General features: G+C 39.0%; 1 protein-coding gene across 3 annotated transcripts in view; it reads left to right on the forward strand.

Annotated features, from left to right (window-relative positions):
• Positions 1–589: 589 nt before the first annotated feature.
• The window catches only part of ANO10 (anoctamin 10), a 119846-nt gene continuing 108310 nt past the window's right edge, over positions 590–12125 (forward strand). For 2 of the 3 annotated variants that reach the window (XM_057413293.1, XM_057413294.1), the window contains exons 1-6: positions 590–631; positions 3177–3325; positions 4379–4561; positions 6402–6536; positions 8150–8269; positions 11124–11693. In XM_057413293.1, coding sequence (XP_057269276.1) covers positions 3187–3325; positions 4379–4561; positions 6402–6536; positions 8150–8269; positions 11124–11693 — 1147 coding nt within the window. In that variant the 5' untranslated portion in view covers positions 590–631; positions 3177–3186. The remainder of the gene's footprint in view (positions 632–3176; positions 3326–4378; positions 4562–6401; positions 6537–8149; positions 8270–11123; positions 11694–12125) is intronic. The other variant, XM_057413291.1, reaches the window with a different exon arrangement.

Below are 12125 nucleotides of genomic sequence, written 5' to 3' on the forward strand. Positions count from 1 at the left end.
GCTCCAGAAAGAAACCTGGCCTGGAAAGAGAGACAGCATGGGAAGAGAAATGAGCAAAAACCAGAGAATGAAGAAAAGAGGGCTCATTGTCCATAGGAGCACTGGTAAAACACCGTAATAAAGCATTTTGACAGTACTGCGTCACCGGCACAGGGCCGTCCCTAACCACCACCGCCACTCCCCTCAACATTCCACTGCTTGTTCCGTGAGCACGAAAACGAGGCGGAGCAGCACCGCCTCTGCCAGTGGGAGGAGGGCGGTGTCAAAGCGGGGCTGCCCTGCTGCAGCTCCCGTCAGCGGCCGCAGCGAGGTTCCCGCACAGCTCGGCCCGGCCCGGCCCTGGGGATGTGGAGCCGGAAGCCTGCAGTGACTACCGGTATGGGAGGGTGGACAGTTGTCTCCCAGCGGGAAGGGGTTCTAGCTGCCGTGAGGGGGGGAGTGTCTCGCCTTCCAGCCCAGCCTTGCCTTCCCCGCCTTGGGGCGCCGGCGGTGTTGAGCTGTCCCTTGGTGACCCGGCCTGTCTGCCCGGCAGGAGGCGTCCGAGGTGGAGCGGGGCCGGGGGGGAGACACGGGGGGACAGGGACAGGGCGGTGTCCGCCGACTGACCGCGGCCTGGCGGGAAGGAGAGAGGGTGAGTCACTGGTTGTGCTGGCGGCGGCGATGCGGCTGGGCCTTTCTTCCCTGGTCGTCCGGGGAGCTCCCTCTGTTCTGAGGGGGCCTGGAGCCCTTCCTGAGCTTCGTGGCTGGGAAAGGAGTCTGGGGGTTAGAAGTGCTTTTGTTTGTGTTCCTCACAGCTCTGGGTCTGTCGCAAGTTACGCTGAGCGTAGGTATAAAAGGAGAGGCCAAGTTGTATCCGGTGGGGTCAGTGGCAGGCATTCAAAACGGGTATAGGAAATCATAAATATATGTTGGAGGGTGCTTAAACCCTGCTCTAGGTTTCATTTGTAATAAACCCCAGATTATCAGATCTTACTTAGTCACCACTTCAGGCACAATGATTCTGAAGAAATTACAGAATCACGGACTGGTTTGGGTTGGAAGGGACCTCAAAGCTCATCCAGTTCCAATCCCCTGCCATAGGCAGGGGTACCTTCCACTAGACCAGGTTGCTCGAAGCCCTGTCCAACCTGTCTTCTGATAGCACTAAAGTTTAATGAGTAGCATACTGTTTATACAGAGGCTATTTGCAGAAGGTAACTGTTCTGGAAAGTGATACTAGAAATATTTAATAATTGTCTAGTGCATTTCATTTTTTAAATAATCTTGACATTGCACCATATGCAATGTGGCAAGCATTACCCTAAAAAAATAAAACTAATTATGGAAAGTGAATCAATGAGGTGGAATGACTCATCACAGCATAGTCAATTATTGACAGTCACAGTGCCTTATACCTGATATTTTCCTTTGGTTCATCCTGCTTATGCAAATTTGTATCTAAAATGATTTTAAATACTTTATTAATATAGTGTATTTCTTTTAAAGACACACATACTTGGTTTCAGAGCTTTAAATCTGAATGCTGCAGAATTGTGTTTGTGGAAACTGGCAAGTGAAACTAACTGAAAACCCCATTGAAATCTGTCTTGAAAGTTTTTTTGTTTTTTTTTGCCAGTTAAAAGCAAATAGATCCTGTTTATTATGATATGCATGTTTGCAGTATCGCTGTACTCTGTAGGATGATTTACATGAAATACTGAAGATTGTGATTTCTCTGTGAATCACACAAGTATAACTGTAATAAAAGGTGAACTGCATCCTTAGAGCAACTTAGAAATCGAGTAATTTCAGTCTTTGAGCAGGAGAGGGGAAAGCTGCTTAAAGACAGTAGATAAAATCTTCAGTGACCTTAATAGCAAGAAAAAAAACAAACCCCATGCCCACCAATCCTTCTGCTCAGTTTTAAATTCAGTCTGTTGTAGGTTTTTTTGGTTCTTGTTTTATGTCTTTTTTTTTGTTTGGTTTTTAGTTTATTTTTTAACTGAGTAGCTTAGTTACCAAATTTTTCTTATAATTAACACCTCTGAGATGATGTATGAAGCATCTTAGAGATATTGATAATGATATAGTGATCTCTGTAGAATCATTTATATAAAAACTGAAGACGCAGTGTCAACAAGACTCACAAGGAACAGCTGAGAGCACTGGGGTTGTTTAGTCTGGAGAAGAGAAGGCTCAGGGGGGACATTATTGCTCTCTACAGCTACCTGAAAGGAGGTTGGAGCAAGGAGTGTCAGTCTCTTCTCCCAGGTACTGCACAAGGACAAGAGAAAATGGCTTCAAGTTGCACCAGGGGAGGTTGACTATTAGGAAAAATTCTTCAGTGGAAGGGATGTCAAGCATTGTAAAAGGCTGCCCAGGGAAGTGGTTGAGTCGCCATCCTTGGAGGTATTTAGAAGTCCTGTAATGGGTTTTTTAGGAACATGGTTTAGTTGTGGATGTGGCAGTGTTTGGTTAACAGTCAGACTTAAAGGTCTTTTCCAATCTGAGTGGTTCTGTGATTCTGTAAAGGTTGACATAGATCATTTGGATATTTACATATAAAACTATGCTGATGCTCAACACTTTGTAACTGGACTTTGTCACCGAACACTTGTTTCATATCTTTAAACGTCATACAAGTACTTTGTGCACAATTTGCCTCTCTGTGTGATAGATATCCCGCTCTCCTACCCAAGTTAGTATGAGCTTCCTTGGTTTGTTGAAAGCATCACTAGATTAATTGAGAAGGTGTCTCCTTAAATATATTATGTATTTGCCCTCTTTTACCAGGAGAATCTTGCAGGTTTTAGATCTCTCTTTGGCTATTGTTCTCTTCTGTTTTCATTTGCAGACAAATACACGGTAGGAAGTTGCAAACTGTTGTTTTTGATGATAGCATCTCTTTGTTACTTTAATTTATTTGTTGGCTTTCTCATCACTACTGCTTTGCTATACATAGCAGAACAATTTCCCTACTTAGAGAGTAGGACATAAATGCCACCAAAGACTGTATTGTCTTGCCAAGTGGCAGCTGGACAGGTTGCTTTTTATAGTAGGTCCGCAGAAATCGGCACCTGCCGCTTTGCTAAGCACAGACATGTGTAACTCACAATAATGAAGTTTTATGGGTTTTAGATTGATACCAAATATTTATTTAACACTGGCATTTTTGTTTTGTTTTTGTGCTTAGCAAGCTCTCAAAAGATGGCACAAAGCTGGTCTTTCCTGGATATTTGTGAGTCTGACTTCAGGCCTCTGGTAGTAATTGAGCTTGCCAAAAGTGCCAAAGCGGAAACCATAGAATGGTTCACTAAAAGAATTGTGGACAAAAAAGCAAAGGGAGGTGAGTACAGTATGACCTTCTGTAACACTTTGAAATCAAATTGGCTGTCATCGTAGTATGAAGACATAGAAAACCAGTGTTCAGGTAGTTTGTGGTAATTATTCATTAGCTAAGCCCACTCCATTTTGCATTTTTGAAGTTGTTTAATTGTATATAAGAGTAGAGCTTCATGCTGGTATGATGAAAATGTAATAACTGAACCCAGTTATTAATGAAAATATCAGTTTAAGGTCACATGTCTGTTAAACTCTAGAATCCTTCAGGGTTTTTTTTTGTGGTGAAACAGTGATAACCTGTCTTTCAACATAGTTTTGATATCAGTTTTTATAGTAGTTGTCTAGAGCATCTTTGTTTCTTATGGGAACATTCTAAGCCTTGCGAAAATGAAGGCACATCACATCTACTATCCTGTCCATAAGATCTAGTTCTGTTTTGTAGAATGAAGTTGAGGTAGCAGTAAGCAAGTTAATCTTGATAAATTCATGTTGGATTTTAATTTTTGTTTTGGTAGGTTGTGGGCTCATACAAAGGCAATACTTCATTACTCAGTTTATTGTATTATTCAGTTCCAGGAATTGAAGTTAGGCTAATTAATTTGTAATTCCATAGACTGACTGTTGTGTATTTTTTTTTTTTACATTTTTTAGAAAGACATTATTTATGGCTGTTGTAGCTTGTATCGTACTGTCAGTAATATTTCTGTGACTGTTGGATTTGTGGCTAAAAACTTGCTTTTAGGCCTCTGTTAGATAAGTCAGGAATGTTTCTATTTCAAAAGTCTAGTCTCCTTAAAAAGAGTGGGGCCATTTGTAGAAGCATCAGTTGCTTACATGATGTGACCACTAGGGGAAAAGATTCAAGCTAAATAAGGGGGTGACCCTGCAAGATTCTGAACAGCACATTTCAGGTGCTGTTGAAGACTTAATTTGTTGTGTCCTTATGCAGCTTCAGCACTCCTGATAACTAGGTCCAGTATGATGGATGCTAAATTATAAGGGGTTTGAGACTTAATTTTAATGTATTTTTTCTTCCTTATTTTGCCTTTCTTTAAAGGTGCACAACTGCTGGTTAAACCATTACTCACAGAAAAAGAAGGTGAAAATATTTATCTAGTTGGAGCTTCCTACTTAAGGCTGTTGCTGGGAGCTGAAACTGTGGGTTTGGTGAAGGAATGTAATGATAACTCAATGAGAACTTTTACATATAGTAGCAGAAAAACTTTCAAAGATTTTGCAGGTAAGGAATTTTAGGGTCTTTCGCATTGGAAGGCTATGGCTAAAGATGAGCAAATACACTGATAAATCTTTTATGGTCTTTTTATTCCTTGGGATGGTAACAGTGAGCAAAAATGGGAAGAACAAGCCATGAAAAAATACTTATTTTTACCTATGGGAATTCAGATCATATAATGAAATTAAAATTGTTTTTTCTTTCACATGGCTTTCACTTTTTGCTTGAGTTTTACTTTATGTTTTTGCGTGCTCCAAATATTCTCTTACTTTTATGAAAGTGCTGAAATGAAGAAAAAAAAAAAAAGGTTGAGAAATGTGAGTGCAGGATTAATGATCAACATTATGAATTAAAGGAAAGTAGCAGTTTAGTTTCTGAGTCAGTTTTGAGGCTTATCTTAATCTTCTGATTAGTGAAATCATTCCTTTTCCTTTTTAATTTTGAGGGGATGCCAACACAGTAACATTCTCTGTTAAATGTGCTACCTGTAAGATATTTAAACCCCCTACGGTGGCAAAACTTATTTTCCTGTCCAGGTAAATATTTGAATTCAACCTTAATATTGCAAATACTTTTCCTGTACCTGTTTGGGTGATGACTTTCACCATGTTTTCAATACAAGGCTGCTTGGGTCTGTCTGAAACTCAGCTTTATTACTGTTTTGTTGTTTGTTTGGTGTCAGTTTATCTCCCGCTGCTGCTGTGCACAGTAACTGTTTGCAGTGTCTCTTCTCTTCCACCCGTACTTTTCTGAAATTGGAAAGCCTGGAGAAGAATTGTCAGTTGCAAAGGTCATTTTTATTTCTTTCATGTGTTTATATCCTTAATGCTAATCTGACTGCCATTGCTAACAGATTCTGTAGTAGGAGCAGGAGCTCAAACTACTGTACCTGAAAGATAGTTTTTAAAAAAAAGACCAAAAATTAATATAATTTTAGTTTTATCCAGATCTGATCAGAGGATAAAGTAATTGACCATGCTTACATGAGGTAAAAAATGTGTCATCTGGAAAAGAAACCCTGCAGCCTGTGTTTCTTACTAGGATTTCTAGTTCCCCAATTTACCTGATACTTTATTTTTAATCTTAAGAGATTTGTTGCTGGTTTAGCTTCTTAGTTAGTATATTCAGGGCCATCCTTATACTTTCTTATTCCTGAGGGGAAAAAATAATCAGTTGGTCATTATCTCAAGGAAATTACAGTTTCCTTGATGGTAAATTGATGGGGTTGACAGTAGTTCTGTTGCTGTAGCTCTTAAAAATTCAGATTTTTTTGAGATGTTTCTTACTTTGTTTTATCTTATTTATTTTTATAAGAACTCATTGTCTCAAATAGCATATAATTGGGTTGTATGGGCAATAAAGAGCAAGATACTGTGATATTTGGTGTGAAATGGTTATTGGAGATTTGTCCTGACATCTCACTGTGTTTTGAGATGAAAATACTTCAGTAACTGAATGGCAGAAAGGTGTTCTGGGCAGAAAGGAGGTTCTGGGATTGGCAAATAGTGGATGCCTAAGTAATAGCCTTTCAGTAGGGCAAGAGTATTCAGTATTTGCTGGTATACTATCCCAGCCGCCAGCAATTAGCACTTCAGGGGTGTTCTTGTTTCTTGAGTGATTCATTCTCTTAGTTCAAAACTGTAGTGGCCAACATGTGCCAGTTAGAGAAAACATCTTCCCAAGATGTGTATTTTAAACAGTGGAGTTTTTGTTAATGGATGTTGATTGGCAGTAATTGTCACTTTGTTGTTTTTTTTTTCCTGATTCTGGTTGGTTTTGATTGTTAATTGCTGCCGGGGTTGTCTTTCACTGCTGCAGTTTCATACTACCTTCTTTTTTGATTTAGATGACAATCATGAATTTCTTACAATGGCAGAATGTCAGTATATCATCAAACATGAACTCGAAAATTTGAGAGCTAAAGATGAAAAAATGATCCCTGGATATCCTCAGGCAAAGCTGTATCCAGGAAAGTCAATTGGTAAGCCAAATATTTTGTCCCGTGTAATTCACTGTGTTGATGTAGGATAGCGTTCATCCTGATGGAAAAATGTAAATGTCCTGCAGTGAAGAGAAATCCTTCAGACACTGAAATCCCACTATTTGATCAACTTTGTTTTCTCATCACTCCACAGCAACAGAGCAAGAGGTAACGGATGCACAGTGCAACCAGAGAAATTGTGAATAAATATTGAGAACATGTTTTTTGCAATGAGGGTAATCAAACATTGAAACAGAGATTGTGGTAACTGCCCTATGAGACTTTCAGATCTTCTCTAGACAAGGCCCTTAGCAGCCTGATACAAGCTGGAGCTACTTTGAGTAGCAAGTTGGACCAGATGACTCCCAGAGAGTTTTCCATCCTCAGTTTTTTGTGAGGATGAGACTCTGGCCTTATGCTCTTTTCAGTTGGATAATTGTCATATATATTGATGTCATCCATTATTTTTATAATTAGTACCAAAAATATTTGGTTTTAAAAAAAATTACATAATGATCTGCTTGGATTGGTTTTGTATAAAATGGCTGGAATGAATAACAGTGTTTCAGAGCTATAAATTTCACAATATGAAGGAAGGTGTTTTTCAGTCGTTAGAATTCATTTATCCTCCCCTTTGCTTCAAGAGCTTCCTTTTCATAGGAGAAAGAAGCAATGAGAGCTAGTGCTGTATTTATAGCAGCTGGAACTAATTCATTGGCAGAGATGCTGCAGTTTCTTAGGAGAATTTCTCTTTATACTTGTACATCCTTTTAATAATAGTTTCTTTATTCACTAGTATTGATCATCAGAGAAAGAGATGTGCATATCAGTAGCTCAAGAAATGTGAATGAATGTAAATGTCAGATGAGTTTACACTGATAATTGTTTATATAGCTATGGTATTTTTCTAGTTATGTCAAGTAAATGCTGAGTGGAAGCGGTAAATAACTATTATACAGCTTCCAGTGCCTACCCTCTCCTTGTTTTGCATTTATTTTCTTTTTAATATTTATATGGTTGTAACTTCCAGTTTGTTAGTTGTTTATCCATACAGGTAGTATTGCTTTCCGTAACAAAGTTAAATACAAATTGTGGACTATTTGGTTTGTTTGCAATGGAGATGTGTTGTAATTTATGAATTAGTCTAAACTGATATTTCACGTTGGTAATTCAAAAGTGTTTTTAGTATGTTTTCCATAATATAAAAATGGTTCTTCAATTTAGTGTTTTGTTATGTCTTTCTTTGTTCACATGCAAGAGCCAGGCCTTTTCCCACAACGCTACGCATGGCATTTCAGTTCTGACCTATAGCACTTTTTGCTTTTCAAGCTGCAACTGATTATAGTACAAACCTATGGAATTGTTAATTGATACAAAAAGATTACTCTTTCTCTTCCAGTGGACTGCAGCTGCAGAAGAGGTCCAACTGCTCTCTATAGTGAATAATTTTCAACTAACATGCAGATAATTTGTTTGGTTTTAGGATTTAACTGCTAGATTTATTTCAAAGGAACTGTAGGCTTGCTAAGTACATCATGTAACCTGTCTGCTTATCTCAACTTCACTGTCTTTGAAGGAGTACTAGGTACCATTTTTTTTATTTTTCCTTCTAGTGAGAAGATTATTGACCAGTGGTATTCTAGTTCAGATTTTCCCACTGCAGGATAGAGAGGAGTTGAAAAAGCTCTGTCACAGCTGGTATGGTCGAGTGAAAGTTGGTTATCAACCTTTAGGTATGTGAATACTTACTCCACTACAGATAAAGTGGAGGGTTTCTTTTGAAGCAGTTTTCTCTTCAGTTTGTGTGAGAAGACCAAGGGTCTTTCCTAAAAGTGAAACTCCTGTGTGGAAGGTAAGTATTATACCAAGAAGTCCGTTTTTTTTCAGTGACTGTTTACTTTTTCACATCCCCAATTACCCACTGCAGTTCACCTCTCCTAACACTACCTTTCTGCCCAAGTTGATTTGCTGTGAACCAAAGTCCTTGTTTTACTTATCTTTGCTTTTACTGGTCTTGGAATTGACAGAGTGGCTTAGGCTCTGGTTAAGGAAGGATCCATGTTTCCAGATTTGTTGACATGTGCAGTTGAGGTTTATACATCAAATTCTGCATCATTCTAAGATGGCCATAGGATAATTTTTTGTTGTAACAACTTGCAGCGCAACTGTTCTGGAGTGAAGCACTGGATGTGCACTTTATTTTCTTTCTTATGGCTGTAGGAGTTCTGTACATAGGCTTTTGGTCCGTTTCCAAGTTGGAGCTGGGGGAAAGTTCAAAGGCTTAGCTGTGGAAGCAGTGTTCTCACAGGAGAATGGATAATTGGTACATAAACTCTGAATAATCCTGAAAGATACAGCAAGGCCATGAGACGCCCGAGGAAGCTTAAGCAAGCAAGATAAGAAGAAGCTGGAATTCACTGAGTTAATGAGAACTGTGGACTGTTGGCAAGCTTTTGAGGTCAAGTTCTGACACCTATGCTTAACCAATTACATGTTAGTCACTAAGGGTCTTCAAGACATGTATCCAATCATAATATGCCAAATCACTGTAAGTACATGTAAGAAATAGTATATAAGGAGTTAAGGCTTTGTAATAAATGGCAATTGCTTGATCACATTGATCATCTCTGCGTTGTCTGTGACTCCCATGTCAACACTTAGCTTTTGCACTGTGATCATCTTGAAGCGTGGACCATTGTTCTTTTACCAGATGGGGAAGTTTTTTCTTATTCTAACATTCCCTATGTAACCTCTCGAAATGGTTCAAGGCTTGTGAAATTGGTAGTTCAGTCTGCAGGTTCAGTGTCTGTAAGCTTCCATATAACAAGTCTGTACATTACAAGTGCTCCTTATCTGTAAAGCAGTAATAGGCAAAGTCAAGACTGTTTTCTCTTGACAGGAAAGCTCCTCAGTGTCTGGAATTCCCAAAACTATTTTGAGTTGTAGGCACGTCAAAAGTGTGTTTACAACTGTTTGTTTTAAATTCATTATCTGTATGAAGACTCTGTTGTTGCAAGCCAGCATCACTGAGTATATTTTCCACATTGAATAAGCTTAAAATGAAAATGATTTTCTAGCCTGGTGATGTGGAAAGTTAAGTTCTGGATTCTAAACCTGTAAACCTTACTTAAAAATAAGAAAATAATCATATGAGAGTTTGCCTAATTATTAATCTCTGCACCTTGCAGTTGCTTGATAGGTTTTTTGAGCTACAGGAATTTAAAGATCTGACTTGATAATGCCTGCCTGCAGAGTTAGGGGTCTTACTGTGTGCATGTCTTTTGTTTATGCAAGAGATATATATTTTTTGACTGACACTGAATACACACAAAATTTCAAAGTAAATACCAGGAACCCTGTTATGTGTGTACTAATTTAGGGCTGTCTTTCTGTCTGTGTGTTTGGAGTGTGAAATGGTACTAATGACTTACACTTGAACTTGTTAGTAAATTTTGTATTAAGAGGGATGTTGCAGTGCTGATTCTGTTTGCCTTTCCTTCTTGCTTTCAGTGACTGATTGGCAACTGTGAACATCTGCTCTAGTGTTTTGTGAGCCATAAGCTGTAAGAATATTCTGGTATTGCACATAAGGTTTTGATGTGCTAGTCTATTACAGAGATGACATTTACAGTGTCAGTTCAGAGGTCATGATGTCGTGACTGGTGAATAATTCTGTTAAGCTGGTGAATACATAGCAGTGGCATACAAGTAAACTGGTCTTCCAGGTGGGCAAAGATAAAGCAGATTTCAGTGTTCTAAACTTGGTTTGCTAGGAATTTCTAGATCTTATTGTGGGATGCCATGTCTAGGTTGTGTTGGATAATACTCCTACATTTTTTTTTATTAGTAGTAAGATAGTTAACATCATGGCTTCCTTGGAGGTAATACATCTGTTGTGAAACGTATCCATTAGCATCCACTTTTCAAGTCTTTATAACAACTAGGCAGACAGTCTTGGTGAGTACAACCAGTGTGTATTTCATGTATCAGTTGTCTGCTGAAGGGAATGTCTCAGCCTGGCTCTGCTATCTGACATGTTTAAGATTTCAGTATACCTTTCCAGCTATTCCTTTAGTTCCTTGAGGGCTGGCAAAGCACAACTAGTCCTTTTTGGCCACAAGTGGGCTGGAACAAATTTGTTTCCCAAGTGTATATATGCCAGTGACAAGCCTCAGAAGTTAGATGTCACTTGCTGTTAAAGTTTGGTTTCGGTTTTTCATGATACCTATTGTCTTCTGTGCCATCCTAGCCATTCAGTGGTAGGTGCTGTTCACAAGAATGCTTTTGGTTTCTCTCTCTGCCCCATATATTAGATATTGATATGGTAAGTACTGAGATACCTGAATTCCTTGCCATGTGATTATATGTACATATGTTTCTGTATGCGTTTATATGTAACATAAAAAAATAATCATTCAGATAACCTTCTGAGGTTTTGGAACATGGGAGAAGGCAGAATAAAAAGGTATATAATATACACCATTATTTAGAAAAAAAAAGGGCCAAGGGGTTCATGTAAAGTCAAGTTTGATATTATACTGACATCTATGTTAAGTGTAGTCGTGATTGATTTGTTTTTCTCCGCAGATGAGATACGCTGCTACTTTGGTGAAACCATTGCACTCTACTTTGCCTTCTTAGAGTATTTCACATTTGCTTTGATTCCAATGGCTGTTATTGGGATTCCTTATTATGTATTTGCTTGGGAAGACTATGACAAATACGTGATGTTTGCCACATTCAACCTGCTCTGGTCCACTGTGATACTGGAAGTTTGGAAGCGGATTTGTGCCACCATGACATACCGCTGGGGGACGCTGCTGATGAAACGCCAGTTTGAAGAACCAAGACCAGGCTTCCATGGCGTCCTGGGTATTAATCCCATCACTGGGAGGGAGGAACCAGTGTACTCAAGTATTAAGAGACAGCTACGGATTTATCTGGTGTCCTTACCATTTGTGTGCCTTTGCCTCTACTTCTCACTGTATGTGATGATGATTTACTTTGATTTGGAAGAGTGGGCTCTGGATTACCATGAGGAGAATGACTCTAACTTCAGCAGCTTGATGCTGTTTGTGCCCAGTATCATATATGCTGTTGTGATTGAAATTATGAACCGTATCTATCGGTATGCTGCTGAATTCTTAACATCATGGGGTAAGAAAGTTGTTTACTCTTCTTCCCTAAAGCTGGAGTCACAGATGTTTAGAATTTGTTTCTTTGTAGAATACATTACTTTGAGTTCTTGTTCAATGGGATGCTAATGAAATTTCCTGAAGTAGGTTTTTACTGTGGGGTAGAAGAGATGGCTATTTTAACTTTGAGTGTTCTGAAACTGTAGTTTCATGTTTGGTTTAATTTGATTTAAGTCTAGCATGCCATCAGAAGTGATCCTGCCTTCCTCCTTGGCCTCTCTCTGCCTTTGCTGCAGAAATCCCATTTCCATTTAGCTCTTTATTTGGCTGTATCAGTAGCAAAATTAAGTATCAGTTTTGCTGAGATGATCTCAGAGGTGGGTGACCAGAGGGACTGCCCTGGCAGTTGCACCTGTAGCCTGGGTTTGCTGAGTACATCTTAGTCTACTGATTT

The sequence above is a fragment of the Pezoporus wallicus genome, unplaced genomic scaffold (genome assembly GCF_028554395.1).
Source record: "Pezoporus wallicus isolate ANWC-B61680 ecotype Strahan unplaced genomic scaffold, APGP_CSIRO_Pwel_v1 contig_6651, whole genome shotgun sequence".
Taxonomy (NCBI): domain Eukaryota; kingdom Metazoa; phylum Chordata; class Aves; order Psittaciformes; family Psittacidae; genus Pezoporus; species Pezoporus wallicus.